General features: G+C 39.3%; 1 protein-coding gene across 1 annotated transcript in view; it reads left to right on the forward strand.

The window, feature by feature from the left end:
- The window catches only part of ZNF277 (zinc finger protein 277), a 58,177-nt gene that overhangs the window by 11,515 nt on the left and 31,708 nt on the right, over positions 1 to 14,954 (forward strand). Inside the window, exons 2-3 of the mRNA XM_054187920.1 lie at positions 11,379 to 11,577; positions 14,779 to 14,867. Coding sequence (XP_054043895.1) covers positions 11,379 to 11,577; positions 14,779 to 14,867 — 288 coding nt within the window. The remainder of the gene's footprint in view (positions 1 to 11,378; positions 11,578 to 14,778; positions 14,868 to 14,954) is intronic.

Genomic DNA, 14,954 nt, shown 5'->3' on the forward strand with positions numbered 1-14,954 from the left:
ACTATGTTGATCCACATCACTGCACGCTATAATGAACTTTCCTTTTCAGCCATTGTTTTTTCCAGTTTGAATACCAATTTATGGAGGTTTGATTCTAAAAGTAGAAACAACTTATTTTGCTACTCTCCATCTGGAAAAGCTCCAGTTCACTGAGAAAGCAGCAACAGACCACAGAGCTTCTAACACCACAGGGCCTCTTCCTCATACTAATTCTTAGTTAAGTACAAAATTTGGTTAAACAATCCAGCCTTGAAGGCTTTCTGAGTATCAGGAAGCTCAGTCAGAATACCTGAGAGAGACTTCAACCTATTCTGTTGGTATGAAACCCACATACATCAAGGATCCCAGAAATGGGACTTCTCAGGATGCACTTTGAGGTTACTTCTCATTTATATGAGTCTGAAAAAAATGAAAGTGACATTTCAAATGAAAATTTCACACTGTTTTTAGTTGGTTTTCTCAAGTAGTTGCCTTTTTCAAGGAACGTCTACCAGTGTTAAGGAGTTATAAACCCTGTGATACAAATATTTTAGTCAGCATGGTGAAAATTCCTGTCATAATGACATGGGGGTGTCTTATAGGAATGGCTAAAGCAGGCTTTGCGTTTTTAAAGGAAAATTACACAGACTTTCCTTTAGCTACAGAATGTAAAGCAATCATTTAAAAATACCACTAGGCAATCCTTTTAACATCAAGAGGATAAATGCGCTTGGGAATTGAATCCTGTTAGAGGAAAAGGACAGGTGACAAGAGAAAAGATAAGGAAAATCCTTGTAATGAAGAATTATTGATCTCTACTAAATAATGGTAACAAGAAGCAAAGAGTAAACTAATTAACACATTTTGTGTAGCAGTGCTGGCATAAAAGATACGAGGCTTAGTACAGTAGCTATTAAAGGCACCGCAAATAAATTGTAGCTATGAAGAAATATTACTGTCCTTATTAAACACACTGTTAAGACCCCTTCTTTGTGGAAGAACTAAAGTCACAATCACAGTAAATGGAAACTAAGACGTACCTATTTCCAGCTTGCTAATGTTTATGGGGGAGTCAGCAGAACAGTGGCAGTGGTAACACAGACAAATGCTAATGCATACACATCTTTACTTGTGACACCTTCCAGGGCTTATTTTTAAAAGTTTTAAAATCACAGTCTTGATCAACTTGGCACAAAATTGTACTTTTTTTTTTTTTAAGTAGTTAGTTTTCATGTGAAAATAGCAGAAATTTAGTCTTTATACCCCAACTTTAAAAGAGCATTGTTTATGCTTTATTATGGTGCCTTTGATAAGCCTTTGTATTAAGTAGCAAGTTAAACAGAAAAAAGCTACTAATTTTCATTAATTAGATTTGGGTGATAAGTGCAAAAGAAGAACCTGAATGGTCACTTTTGTCCATCCATTACAAATGCTGTTGGATATTTTCTTCCTCTTCTTTGTAACTAAACATTCTGAGTGTCAGGCTACATAATTACCTTGTTAATCTTTCCAGATGATAGGGTAAGGTTTAATCATTGCTTCTTAATCCCTGATTTTAGTACATAACACGGATCTCAGCTCTCCATGTCTACCTTGTCATGTGATCAATCACACTAAACAAGAAAAGGTCAGTATTGCTTACTTCAAAAATACCTTTTTTATTGAAGTGCCCTATTATTCTGGAGATAACTATAATAATTCATAGAAGCCAAAGTGATTCATAAATATCAATTTTTAAAATTAAACATTTAAGTACAGAGAAAATGTCAGGGAAGACCAGTGAGTATTGAGTACCACTTCAGAGTCATCTTGATTTGCTTTGTTGCTTTTCTATTGAAAAAAAGAAGTGTAGACAGATGTAGTTCTTTACAGATATTCTTTAAGACAGCCTCCATGTATTTATGATCTACATTTCTCTTCTTGCAAATACATTGAGGTGAATAACAAGTCAAATATCCCCCTGAACTGAGTAAGATTGTTCACGTAAGCAAAATGTTTGCACAAATAAACGTTTGTAAAACTAACCACAGAGATTGCAAGGAAAACTGCATCCAAAGCCAAAATTCAGGAAAGAAAAAGCTTTGGGGAGATTGTATGACAAAGGTTCTTGGAAGGAGAGACCAGGGGCATGAAGGGAGATTGGTGTCTGGTGCTGTAACTCGTATGCATGCCACCTCTGTACTGCCGGGCTTTTGGGGAGTGGGCAGCAAACGGAGGGAGGGGTAGAAGGAAATAAGTTTTATGGAAAATTGCATAATGTAATTAAACTGAACTTGATTTCCTGATTCCTGTCACACCCATGAGGAGATCTGAGCACTAAAGGTGTTCATAGGAGGAAGACTCTGGTAAGGGCACCCTGGGGGAGTGGGCAGAGGGGGGTTAGAAAGGAAGGTGTAGCTACAGGTGTGGAAGACCAATGTGCTGAAACTAGAGAACGTTTTTGGGAGTAATGAAAAACTGCGTACCGTGGGCACAATCTGTCCTGCGAGCCCAAAGCAGCACCCGTGGCTGAGGGAAGTAACACGAGTAAATCCTAAGGCACCTCCAAAGGAATCAGTAAGAATTTATTGACTGGCAGAAGTGGATGAGAGTGGACGTGTTAGGGCTTGGGAGATATTTTGAAGATGTTGCTAAAATCAAAGAAATACCTGCTGTAAGTAGAGTCCAAACTCAATGAAACAGCAAAGCAGAAGTTCTGCTATAACTCATCACATGGGTTGTCACTTGTGGGAATTAGTGTGCATTTTTCATTTCAACTTTTGGACAGGGAAGGTGGGGGGAAAAAAGGGTAAACATGCATTTGTTTAGTAATTAGGGTAAGACATGTTTTCCTAGTTTGGTAAGAGTAGGAATTGGCTTTGTATTTTGAGTATGACACAGATGCTTCTGCAATGCTATACCATTTCACCCTTTAGGTGTTCTGTAAACAGAAATGGTACTAGTTTTGCTTAACAACAGTTGTAAGAAGTCAGAGTAACTGTAAAGGATGTAATAAAATTATTCAAAATTTCATTCTGAAGTAGATAAATATTGTTGCATGTTTCTGACCAACATATCAAACCCCACATTTAGTTACGCTAATGTAAGTCCATGCCATTTACCCAGGAATGAAGTAATTATGTGGCGCTGAGCTTGCACAGAACCTGTCTGTAACGTGTTAAATATTTATAAATTGCATATTAACATCATCACTTAAATATTGTTATGAATACTTATTAGGGTCACTTTCGTGTGTGTGTGTGTGTGCATGTGTGTCCCGCCCAATGCGAGAACAGTGGATTTGCTCTGGTCTTTATTTTTGTTGAGGTAGGGGTTTGCCTGGGCTCAAGCAGAAAGATGGCAAGCAGTGGCATATACCTGCTGGTAAACTGGGCAATCATGTAGTTTATTATTTAAACATGATCTTATTGGCAAGCACGTTGCTTTTTTTTTTATTAAAATTCCAACACTTCACATTTTTATTAATCACTTTCCCACTCCTTCTATTCACTCGTATTCTGATGCCTGTGCTCCGGTACCCATAGCAACACTTGTTAATGCTAATGAAACTGCAACATCCTAAGCTCCCCGACAGAGCAGCCCTGTTAAATATGGCTATTAAGCACAGTTGTATTTCTGTTAGTTCCAGCTCCCAGCAGACACCTGCTCTATAGAAACTCTGTCCTGAGATATTAGGATTTGGTAACTCACAGCTTTTCTTAAAACTGTCATTTGAATGGAGTACAATTCTCATATTCCCAGACAGTGGAAGCTACGGAATATGTAGGGTTTCTGTAAAACTGACAAGGTTTAGCTGTAGGATTAAGTATTCTTTTGAAGTGCTCATTTGCATTCAATGAAAAACCGGGCACGGCTGAGACTGACTGATCTTGGGGGAAGCTACAGGATATGTTGTCTCCTAGAGCACGTGGGCATTTTAACTAAATATCGTTCATAGTATGTTAACAAGCAGAAGTAATACCTAAATAATTCCTCATGAACTCAGACTCAATGATAATTCAACTTAATAGAAGTACTTGAGCGCTTTAATACGTGGAGCTGGGGAATTGTTATGTACGTTGATTCTTCTTTCACTAAGGAACATATTTGCATGTAGTACTGGTGAAGATGATGACAGGGTGTTTTATTTCTATTATTCTGATTTTTGTTTTTGAATACTCTTTATTTGGCGAGTCATTAGTCATCCATCTTTCATACTCTAGAAAACAAAGGAAAAATCCTGTAATCAGTATAAAATCTCTTCCAAGAATATGACCACAAATTAGGGAATGCTGCTGTGCCAACAAATAGATGCTGCAGTGCCAAGGCTGCAAAACAGGGAAGCTGTCATGTGTGTATTTCAAGTGTCAAGCCCGTGCGTCTCGATACTCTTTTTCATTATAGCTCAAAAAAACCTTGAATACTAGACAAAGCTATGGAAGTACTCATTTCCCAGAGAGTTTTAAATGCAGCACTGGTTTGTGCAGAATTACCTATAGGAATCCAGCTTGGCTCCCTAATGTACCATGTCTGGGGGGTTTGGTCATTTTGATAACTAAACATTTTTGCCATGTAATCAGTGTGAGCATGGGGGAGGGTGCTCAGCTTTTCTGCTTTCCAGGCGGCATCTGTTATGCTGTTAGTGTGGAGTGCCAGGTTTGCTAGGTGTCTTTTGTTTTCCTGTCATTCTTTCTTCCCTTTGTTTTTACATGTCTAAAAACCTCAGTCTTTTACTCGTTGTTTAGACTCCTTGATTTGCTGGTGTATCTTTGTTGCGTTCATTTTTGGTTTAGGATCATTTCAAGTTCTTGTGCTAATCTCCTCATAATATTAACCAGCTGTATTAATGAGATAATAAACCAGACTTGTTAGTAATGAATTGATTCATTCAACTACTGGATTTAATTAGAAAGACACTTAACATTCCAACAGATGTTCTTATTTTGTTTCATTATCCTTGTGTTACCAACAGTGGGCTTATAAATATATACTCTGCATGTCTATATTTACATAATACACTCTTCAACCTAAAGCCTTGTTGCTGTGCTATAAACTGCAAAAAATGACACGAAGCCTGTAAATATGTGTCTTAAGCCAATTGGTGTGAGTTCCTCTTTCATCATTTCATTTCTCAGACAATGTGGAGTCTTGAATTTTCAGAGCATTCTTCATCTGATAACAAAATGCTTAATCTTTTTTAAATGAGTTAGATTCCTTCCACCCTAGATAAAAATCCTTGCCTTTGGACTTACATTATGTCCTTTCCTTCTGCTCTCGTGATTCTCATTCCTTTTTATCTGGTGGCAAAGCTTCAGAAAGAAGGGTATGAGTGCCCCTCTCCTCAGCATTCCCTGCAGATTAATTTAGGGAGTTCCTCCTTCGGCTTGCTGGTTGCCTGCTGGAGGGCTCTGCCTCTCCCTGAGCTCTGGCACATGGGTCGTGGCTGCAGGTTCCATGCCAGGGCCAAGCCATGTGAGTTAGGAGTTGTAATAGTGAGGTTATTTCATTGATCTGAACCCCAGTATCTCCGCTTCCTGGTTAGAGAATGAATTTATGCAGCAGTGTTCAACTTGTCCCCAGATCTAGTCAGAGCATATGGTTCAGATGTGCCACCAAGAAGAATTAAGCACTACAGCTCTTACTGCATTTAGTGCATTACATATGCCTACGCTGACAACAGTAGGTTTTGAGAACTGAAGCCAGTGCTGGATGTCCTTCTTAGGAAGCATAGTGATAAAATCTTAGTGTTTTCTTTTCCTTTATGTGTAATCCTTTTGAAGGAACCTTGCAGACTTTATAGGGCATGCTTATGGTAAAATTACAAGGAACAGCTGAGGCTGTTAAGCTGAGAAGAGAGGAGGAAGCTGAGATGAGAAGAGGAAAGTCCTGTTTCATCTTGCTGCTTCTCACCATGCACTCCTTAGCTGGCTCTTGCACTTGGTGGACTCTTCTGTGAGCCTTTTCAACATTATTGAGCAAAAAGAAAGAAGTGAGTAGTTCTGTCTGGTTAAAGAGTTGAATCGATTCATCAAAGGATGGGGCAAGCCTAGGAGCCAACACAAGCAGAAGGGCAATAGCAGACAGTTAGGAGTGGTAGGATAAGGTGGAGGAAGACAGGATAACAAGACATCCCTCCACTTCTTGGTGGCAGCAAGCTGTTACGCTGGCTAAAGTATCTCGGAGAACTTTGCCTTTTACAGCTCACCTTCAAATGCTGAATCTTTCCTTCCTTTTCTTTCTGATACTCGCATCTATTGTCTTGGCCATAAAATTACACGGCATATTGCTTTGTGATAATTGCATGTGTGATTGTGCAGGTAGAGTACATTGCGTGTACTGCTACAGTCTGTATTATAACTGTGTGGGTGTAATGTTTACTTAATGTGCAAACATTAAGTTTTGAGTTGAGAACAATTGTATTTGAAACTAAAAATGTTCCAGTAAGGAAAATTAATCCATTCTGAGCCTGTTGCTTCATTAACTGTGATTAACTAGTCTATATTATAACAACACTTAAAATAAAATACAGCCACATAATTTCTCTATCAGGCAGCCTTTTTTTCATTTTCTTTTATCACTGTTGTAATGGTGTGTAGAGTTCCTGTGCAGGGATGAGGGTTCCATTGCATTAGGTATCCTATGGCTGCTTATAACAAAAAAATAGTGCGTATTCTAGTTTTGAAAGTAATTTGTGTAATCCAAATCATTTTCCATACCGTCTTATTGTCAAATGTCTTCAAAGTATCCATTTTATTTTCCCCTGAAGAACTGAGTGTACTTCTTAGTCTTTTCTTTCAAAGAGTATGTTCCTCTAGTCTCTTCTTTCTACTAATGACATTTTTTAGCTCTGAGTTAAAGGTTGAACAACATGGTGTCATCTGTCAATTCTGTGAATGAGAGAGGGATTTTCTTAGCTCCTGAGTTCGGTGGGCTTTCTGTGAAGCCTTTGGGATATCTGTTTGGATAACAGTCATGCTGTTTTTCCGTTAGGCAGAGGAGGAAAACTCAGTGGTGACAGGATGATTTGGCAGAAACTTAATGGATGGATTTTATAGGGCTCTGTTCTCATAGGGACCTAGGCCCTGTGCTGTTCACCACAGACAAAAATAGGAAGGGAGTTAGGTGATAAATTTTGCTGTTAATACTTTTCTTTTTCCCCTAAGTGATAAGCGGGAGGGCCAACTGAAGCGCTGCAGAAGAATCTCATGGTATGTGAGTGAACTGGACAAAAAAGGTGCTATTCAGTGTTAACAAATGCAGAATAACACACATGGGATCAAGCACAAAGAATGTGTCCTCTGTCTTGCACATTAACACCTGATTCACAACTTCTCTGAGACTTTGAAATCACTGAAGATGATTCAGTGGTTAATTCAATAATCCTAAAAACAAGCAAAATTCTAGGAATGAAAAAGAAATAGAGAAGAGACTGAGGGAAAATGGTGCTGATTTAGAAATCCATTTTCTTCTTCTCTTGGGCGTTTTCAAGCCACCCCTCACCCCAGCACATGAAGAAGGGTAGAGTAGAACAAGCCAACAGTTGGACAAGGACAAGGAGTGAAGGACCATTAGGAGAGCATGAAAGGTTCTCACAGATTTTAGTAGGTGTTGACAGACCAACAATTTCCAACAGTGCGGCAGAGAAAAAAAAAACAAAACCATAAAATGCTGTTAAACGGATGTACTCGTTAGCCTGTGACTTAAACTGTCTGCCCTCAGATTTCTGGAAGACTATGCTATTTGTGTGATTACTGTTTGTTTGTCCTATTTTTATACACTTCCCTAGGTAATTGCTTCTTGCCACTGTCAGCCAGGGCACTTGCACTAGACAGATGTTTAATCTGACCCTGTGAAGTCACTCATGTGGACTTTTAAGAGAATATTGTGGAAATTTTAAGATAAAAGCCTTTCCGTCATTTTCAAGTGTCTCTGCATGTGGGAGTCTTGGTGGAATCCGGGAACTCAGTCTGAGTGTTTTTATTTCCCTGTTAGCCCTTAGCTGTGCTTTAGCTAACAGCTTTTCTTTAGTACCTGTGGCCACTCTGCTCCAAATATAGAATAAGAATTAGCTGCTTTTGCAGAGATTTCAATAATATGCTTAGCTTTATTTGTACTATTTTGATGTTTGTGTTACGTGTTAGCCCATTAAGTGTTATGCTAAAGGCTGTGCATCTTTGTTCAGGTCTGTGCATTTATTCCCTCGTCCAGTGTTTTTTTGCAGCAGATAAGTACAAAGATATTTTCATGGATTCGTTTTTCCCCTCATCTCCTCCTTTAAGTGCCTTTGAAATAAATTGCATAAGCTTATGCAGTTGCCAAACTGGTCCAGTAGTCTATATTTAAGTTATTCTCTTCTAGTATTAGCTACTCTATTTGAACAGCAAAAACATTTTCACTCCAGTTTATTCGTTTCAGCAACTTGCCACTACAATTAAAGATTAACAGCTCTGTTTTTCAAGCCCAAACAATTGCTGTTCCCGAGTACTCATGCTAAATTACTGTATCAGCTCCTTGTCAGCGTTGAGTAGCAGTTCCTGCCATACACACCTATTTTTTGAAAGTTGGTTTGTTGAAGCAGATAGGCGCTTGTTTATTTAGACTCCTACATGTTTAAATAGGTCATTCCAAGAGACCTAAACCAAAAATGAACAAAAAGCAGTGTAGCTGCTTACTGGGCACAGCTGAACTGGCTGACAGAGTATCTTCTTAGTTCTCTTGGCATCAGTGAGAGTCAGCAATTGCAAAGGAAATTAAGTTGCTCTACTTTTCTCTGTAAACATGTTTTAATGAATCTTCAGGCTACAAACTAATACTGAGTGGTAAGAACGCACAAACCTAGAATCTTGCAGGTAACATCAGTTTTGCTTGGGAGAGCTGACCCTTTCCTGAGGATTGCTCTGCCATTTAGTGTAGCAGCTGCTTTTCTTAAAGTAGGAAAAAGTGGAACAATTTATACAATGCCAGTCTAAAAAAGAAATGTCCGGAGGAAGGGAATGTGCTGAAGTGCAGGTAAAATTATAAGAGGAAAAATGTTAGATCGCCAGCAGCCGTTGTATTGCTGTAGGTAATGCCATGCGCTGTGTGCTGCCATCTCTCCATGCTGTTTAGTTTTATCGGATAAACTGAGTTTAGTGTACTCTGACCATCAGTCTTCAGCCAACAACTGCCTTTCGGGGAAGTTTTATTTTTCAAATGTCATAAGTAAATCCTGAACCGCTGTGTGGAGCAGATAAGTTGTGCCAGGAGCAGCATGGAACCGATGAAGCCATATTTGCTATGGTTTTAATACCCGTTCCCACCTGTGGCTCCCAGTATGTCCCCTGCAGCACCCACTTCGGGCAGCTGTCAGCACAATCCTGTGGCTGCTGTGGAGCGCTACATGCCCACGCTGGCTGGACAGCCACTGCTGAACAGCGTGTGCGATGGATGGCAGAGTCCCATTCCCCTCTCTGTGCCTCTTCGTTTACCTTTATCTGAAAGTTCTCACAGAACTTTTAGGAACTTCCCAGGTCCATCTCTGAAACTGCAGCCCTTCTTCAGTTATTTCAAAGGTGGAGGATAGAGGGGAGCACTGCTTCATTAGCTTATTTTCCTAGGGGAAAAAAGCTAACTGGCTATGATTTTTTTTAAATTATTTTTCAAATTTTCCATGTGGATAAGTTATCAAGTTATCAGGTTTGGTGTGTTTGCCAATGTGTAATATGTATATGTGAATTTTGGTGGGTGAAAATTGTCATATATTGGTTCTTCTATCTGATAAATATTGTTAATTAAACTACCTTTAACCTTACACATTTTAAAATGCCTGTGTGACGAAATAATAGGTTTGGGAGAAGGCCTTTTTCTTAATTCTTTAGATATCTTCAGAAACCAAAACCCAGGGGGTTCTGTCTGAACATCAGGAAACATCTTTTTCACTGTGAGGGTAACCAAGCACTGCCGCAGGTTGCCCAGAGAGGCTGTGGAGTCTCCATCCTTGGAGATACTGAAAAGCCACGTGGACATGGTCCTGGGCAGCTGGCTCTGGGTGGCCCTACTTGAGCAGGGGAATTGGACCAGATGAGCTCCAGAGGTGCCTTCCAACCTCAGCCATTCTGTGATTCTGTGAGATTTCATTTCTTTACAGAGGTGTTCATGTCACTGCAGGAATTTGGAGGCATGGAGTATGGAGTTTACTCTTCTGCTACACAAGTTAACTTCATATCACGAGAGTCAAGGAGACCCATGATGTTTTCTTTTTAGTTTTCATCCTCAGAGTGCAGGAACTATTGGGGAGCCTTTTGTGTTTGCTTTTATTTTCCTTTTGCTATCAAAAATTGATGTAGCTAAAATTGAAGATACATACTGAAATTGGTATTTGGCTTCCAAGATAAACCTTACTAAAGACTGAGATATGATTTGTTTGGAAAATGAACACCATGGTTTATCTCCAGACAACTGGAATTTCGTTAGGCTAATGGGGACAGCTGCTGAAATCTGTCGGTCACACAGTCCTTCTTAATGAATTACACTAATTTATACCAGTGAAAGAGCTTATGAATTTACATTGCTATTGTTTAAATAGGGGGGAATGCACATAAACCCTGTGTCAGTCTGCTTGTTTGCAATACTACTGCAGTTCTGTGCAATGCACTGAGCTGTTGAACTACAAACAGCAGCGAACCTGATGGAGAACATCAGCTGGTGACTCACCTCGGTGTGCTGTCATTTGAGCAACCCGTGCCTGAGCGCTGCAGTATAGTACCAACACGTGTCATTGACCTTTCCACATGGGGCATGGCTGGCCCCTCCTCAACATCTGTACAGTTAGGAAGTGTTTCAGCGGGCGTAAGCTTCCATGTGGCAGTAATCCTTATCAACAATGGTCTTTTCCTCTGTCACAGAACAGTAAGCGAGATGCTAATGGGGAAAAAAAAGGCAAGACAAATGCATACAGACCTTCAAGAGTCGATCAGAAAATGATAGAAGTACTGTGCAATAAATAAAGTATAATTATGAGAAATCACCATACAAAACAGTTTGTGCTATACAGTCTAAAGCCTTCCTGATAGTGTGAGGAATATGACAAAGAGGGTAGCTTCGTTCATATCAACAGGTAAACTAGTTAGTGAGAGGAAGAAAATTAGGTTTCTCATAAAACTTGGTTTAGTAATAAGCAGAGCACTTGTGTCTGTCTGACTTGGTGTCAGCCGGGAGGTTCAGTTGGAGCAGATGGTTGAGAACTGTCCCCTGCTAACCTCCTATTTCCTTCTCGGAAATAATGCAGTCAACTCACTTCCAAGCACCTTGTTGCTGGAGTGATCCATGCAACAAAACAGGGAGGCAATAAAACAGGTTTTACATGTACTGCCTAAAAGTACTCCAAGTGATGTAGATTTATTCACTTAATCCAAATTAATTATTCTTTTTATTTATTTTAGATACAGAGTGTATTTTGGAGCCTCTGTCTCTGCCAGAAAGTCCAGGTGGTGCTGCTGCTGTAGAAAGTTCTCCCTATGTGCCCTGTATTTTCTGCAAAGAATGCTATCTCTTAGCAGAAGAAAACCAGCTCCTGAAGCACATGATTATTGAACACAAGCTCGTCATAGCAGATGTGAAACTGGTTGCAGATTTTAGAAGGTAAGGGTTATATTGTTCGAAATGAGCATGTATGAGTGCAGATATTATAGAAAGCTTCAGAAAACTAGAGATCGTCTTATTAAAATGCTTTAAAAAGCTGTGGAGTGTTGTGGGAGGATTTTTATTACTTTTTTGATGAGTTTTTTGTTGCTGGGTTGTAAGGCTGTTTTCCATTCCTCTCCTACTCCCCAGCCCCCAGATGTTCCTGAAACCAGGGAACTTGATATTAGAATACAGGATAATTCCCGTGTTAGACATTCTTGGACATATCCTAGAGACTTCTCAGGTCCTGTCACTAATCAGCAAGTTGCGTACAAACTGGAAAGCTGTTTATTTCATAAAGCACATTCTAGACAATCAACTCTCTCAATTTTGGGTTTTATTTGTATAGGACAAAATTATTTCTACCTCTCTACAATGTCCTAAAGCTGCGTATTGCTCACAGAAGCTGCTCACTACAGGATCTCTCACATTCTGGGATGAAATTAATTTGCCCTGTTTTAAGGATGCCAGTATTTCCCCACAGAAATCACATTTAATCCTTAACTATACTTTACAATACTGTGATCTGCATACAACTGTGACTCCTCCTACAGCTGTGTCATTGATCATCTCAGCAGGGTCATGTTTGGCTTTCCCTCTCTCAACTTCCTCCAGTAGCTGGCGTGGCCCCAGCTGGCTTGTAACTTCAGAGACAAGGCGCTTGCTTGGCATTTTGCTTTCACACACAGCAATGTATGGGCCAGGCAGTAGGCTAGGCGATACCTGCCAGTTTATAAATAGTTCTGTTGCAGTGTTTAAATGTTATCCGGCTAATTTCTGAACTAAAAAGAGTTTTCTGGTAAGTATATTTTGTGAATAGTTACTCAGCCAACGCCAATAACTTGTGCCTATCAAGGTGCAAAAAAAAAGAAATATTAAGATAAAATTTAGGAAGAGAAGTGTAAGCCATATAAATCCATATTCAGATGTATGAGCTTAACGTTGCTTAAAATGGAAAGCCGATACTTGTTTTTGTTTGGGTTTATGCTGAAAGCAGGCAGAACAAGAATGCAATGTTCTTTGGAGATGATGCTAGTTTCCTCAGATAAATAAAGGGATCGGAGCTGCTCAGTCATGGACCACCGGTTTAAGTATGCTTTGGGAGATTATTCTGTGTTAATAGAAATGTATTTTAAAATCACCTTTTCAAGAAAATGTTTGTTTAGATTCTTTTTGCTGCTAATGCAATTGGAAGGTAGACAAATCTTATGTAAAGTGGCCCCAGGATGTGAAATGATCAATTTATTACTTCGAAGTGTGCCTTCTCTTATTTGCGGTACTGCATATCAGTGAAATAGTCTAACAGTATGTACAAAAAAGGAAGTATAATCTGAGGTGTAAAACTGAAGTGTGTAAAATACAGGGAAACAGCTATGAAAGCATAGAATTTTTTTATACTTGGCAATGAGTTACAATCAGTCTTAGGCATACATTTGTTGACAGAACTACAAGAAGTGCAGAATACAGAGAAGAGCAATGCTAATGGAAGTTTTTATTTTGTTTTTTAACTTGGAAGAATAAAGATAAGCTGGCATTAGGGTGGGGGGAAGAGATAAGGGGAGTAAGCTTCCACTGCATGACTGGACATGATCACTCATGGACACTGATCGCTCTTTCTCTCTCCCTGGAAGTATGACAAGACGTTGGCTTTATTTGTTCGTTGATTATTTGGGTTAAGTCTTATGATATGAAATCCCTTAACAGTAAGCTTCATGGCACAGACTGTTATGGTTAGGTGAGTTTGTCTGAACAGTGTTCATTTATTTCAGTGCAGGGAACAGACTAAATGACATCCTGAAATCCCTTCATTTACGTCCTAAAAGCTCGAGGATGACTTATTCTGGAAGACTTGCTGTTTTATGTAGCAGCAAGACTGTTTTGTGCATTATAAAGAATGGAGCAGGCAGGGGGACAACAAAACTCTCACCTCTCACTTACTGACATCTAATGATGCCTCTGAATGAGCTTCAGCCATGCGTGCTGGCCTCACTGCGCTTAGTTGTCTGCTGTACCAGAGGTTAATCCTCTCCATGTCAGAGTTAGCAGAAACAAATAAGTGCTGATTTCTTAGCTGCTGCAGTCCAAGTCCTTATATAGTAAGATAGATGGTAAAGAGGTGATACGAACCGCCATGGGATGTGATAGCTGTGGTGAGTAAACTTTTAGATTGCACAAGTATTAAAAGCTACAACTATTTAGAAATGTCCTCGTAATAGTATCTGGGTTTTTTTATAATTGTTTTCCTAATTTGATGGCGTGTCAATAAGAAGCTGTCTTTGAATAGTTAGCCTTTACCTTAGCGACTCTGACATGGTTTATATCACGCCCATGAGTCATAAGTATAAATATAAGCAGGCACTTAAGTATTTTCAGATATTTTTTTTTATAGTAAGATTCTGAATAATTAGCACAAGGACTGCTTGGTTCCCTTCATCATATAATTGAAGGTGATGATTTCTTCTTGGTTAGACGGTAGCTTCTGGTTCAGTGGGAACCTAATCACAGTTGGGGTCTATTAATGCTGCTATAATGCAATGATAGTACAAGAATGTTTTTAAACAACCGTAGTTGATGGGTTAAACCTTCAAGATATGTTCAGGGCTTTCCTTATTCTGTCTGCTGTCCCACCCCCCGGTGTTTGGGGGACTTCATTTTTCTGTGTTTATAGTTGTCTGCCAAGCTACAGCTTTCACTGGAACTCCACAGGAGACCTGACAAAACCTCACTTCTGACAAGTAGGTTTTTTTACCTAGTTTCAGATTCCTGTCTGTGTCTTGCAGAACACAGAGCACAATATTTTGGAAATTTGAGAGTACACTGTGGTATGTCTTTTCAGGAAAGATGCATCTGAGTGGCACTTCTGTCTGAAGATGTGAATAGGTCACAGTGTTTATGTAAAGCCTAATGCAAATCTGTCTTACTGCGTTCTTCGCTTTGACAGGATAGTTAAACCCAGTTTTAATGAAGCCAAATGCATTTAATGAATTGGAAAAATAGATTAAAGGAAGAAAAAAATGAGATAGGAATTAAAAAAAAAAACAAACAAACATAAAGCACTCAAGATTTTAGAGGACGGAAAAAGCAAGAGCTGATCAACTATTTATTAAACCTTTTTTGACCTTTCCTTTTTGACTTATCCTCTCCCCCTTATTTTTAAAGATACATCTTGTACTGGAAGAAGAGGTTTGCAGAACAGCCCATCACAGACTTTTGTAGTGTGATAAGAACAAATTCGGAAGCTCCATTAGGTAAGTGTGTTGCTTGCTTACTCTCTGTTGGCCAGATCATGTGATAATTTCTGGCAGATGCTGCTGCTTTGATCAGTCAAATGTGAA

This window comes from Rissa tridactyla, chromosome 1, assembly GCF_028500815.1.
Source record: "Rissa tridactyla isolate bRisTri1 chromosome 1, bRisTri1.patW.cur.20221130, whole genome shotgun sequence".
Lineage (NCBI taxonomy): Eukaryota > Metazoa > Chordata > Aves > Charadriiformes > Laridae > Rissa > Rissa tridactyla.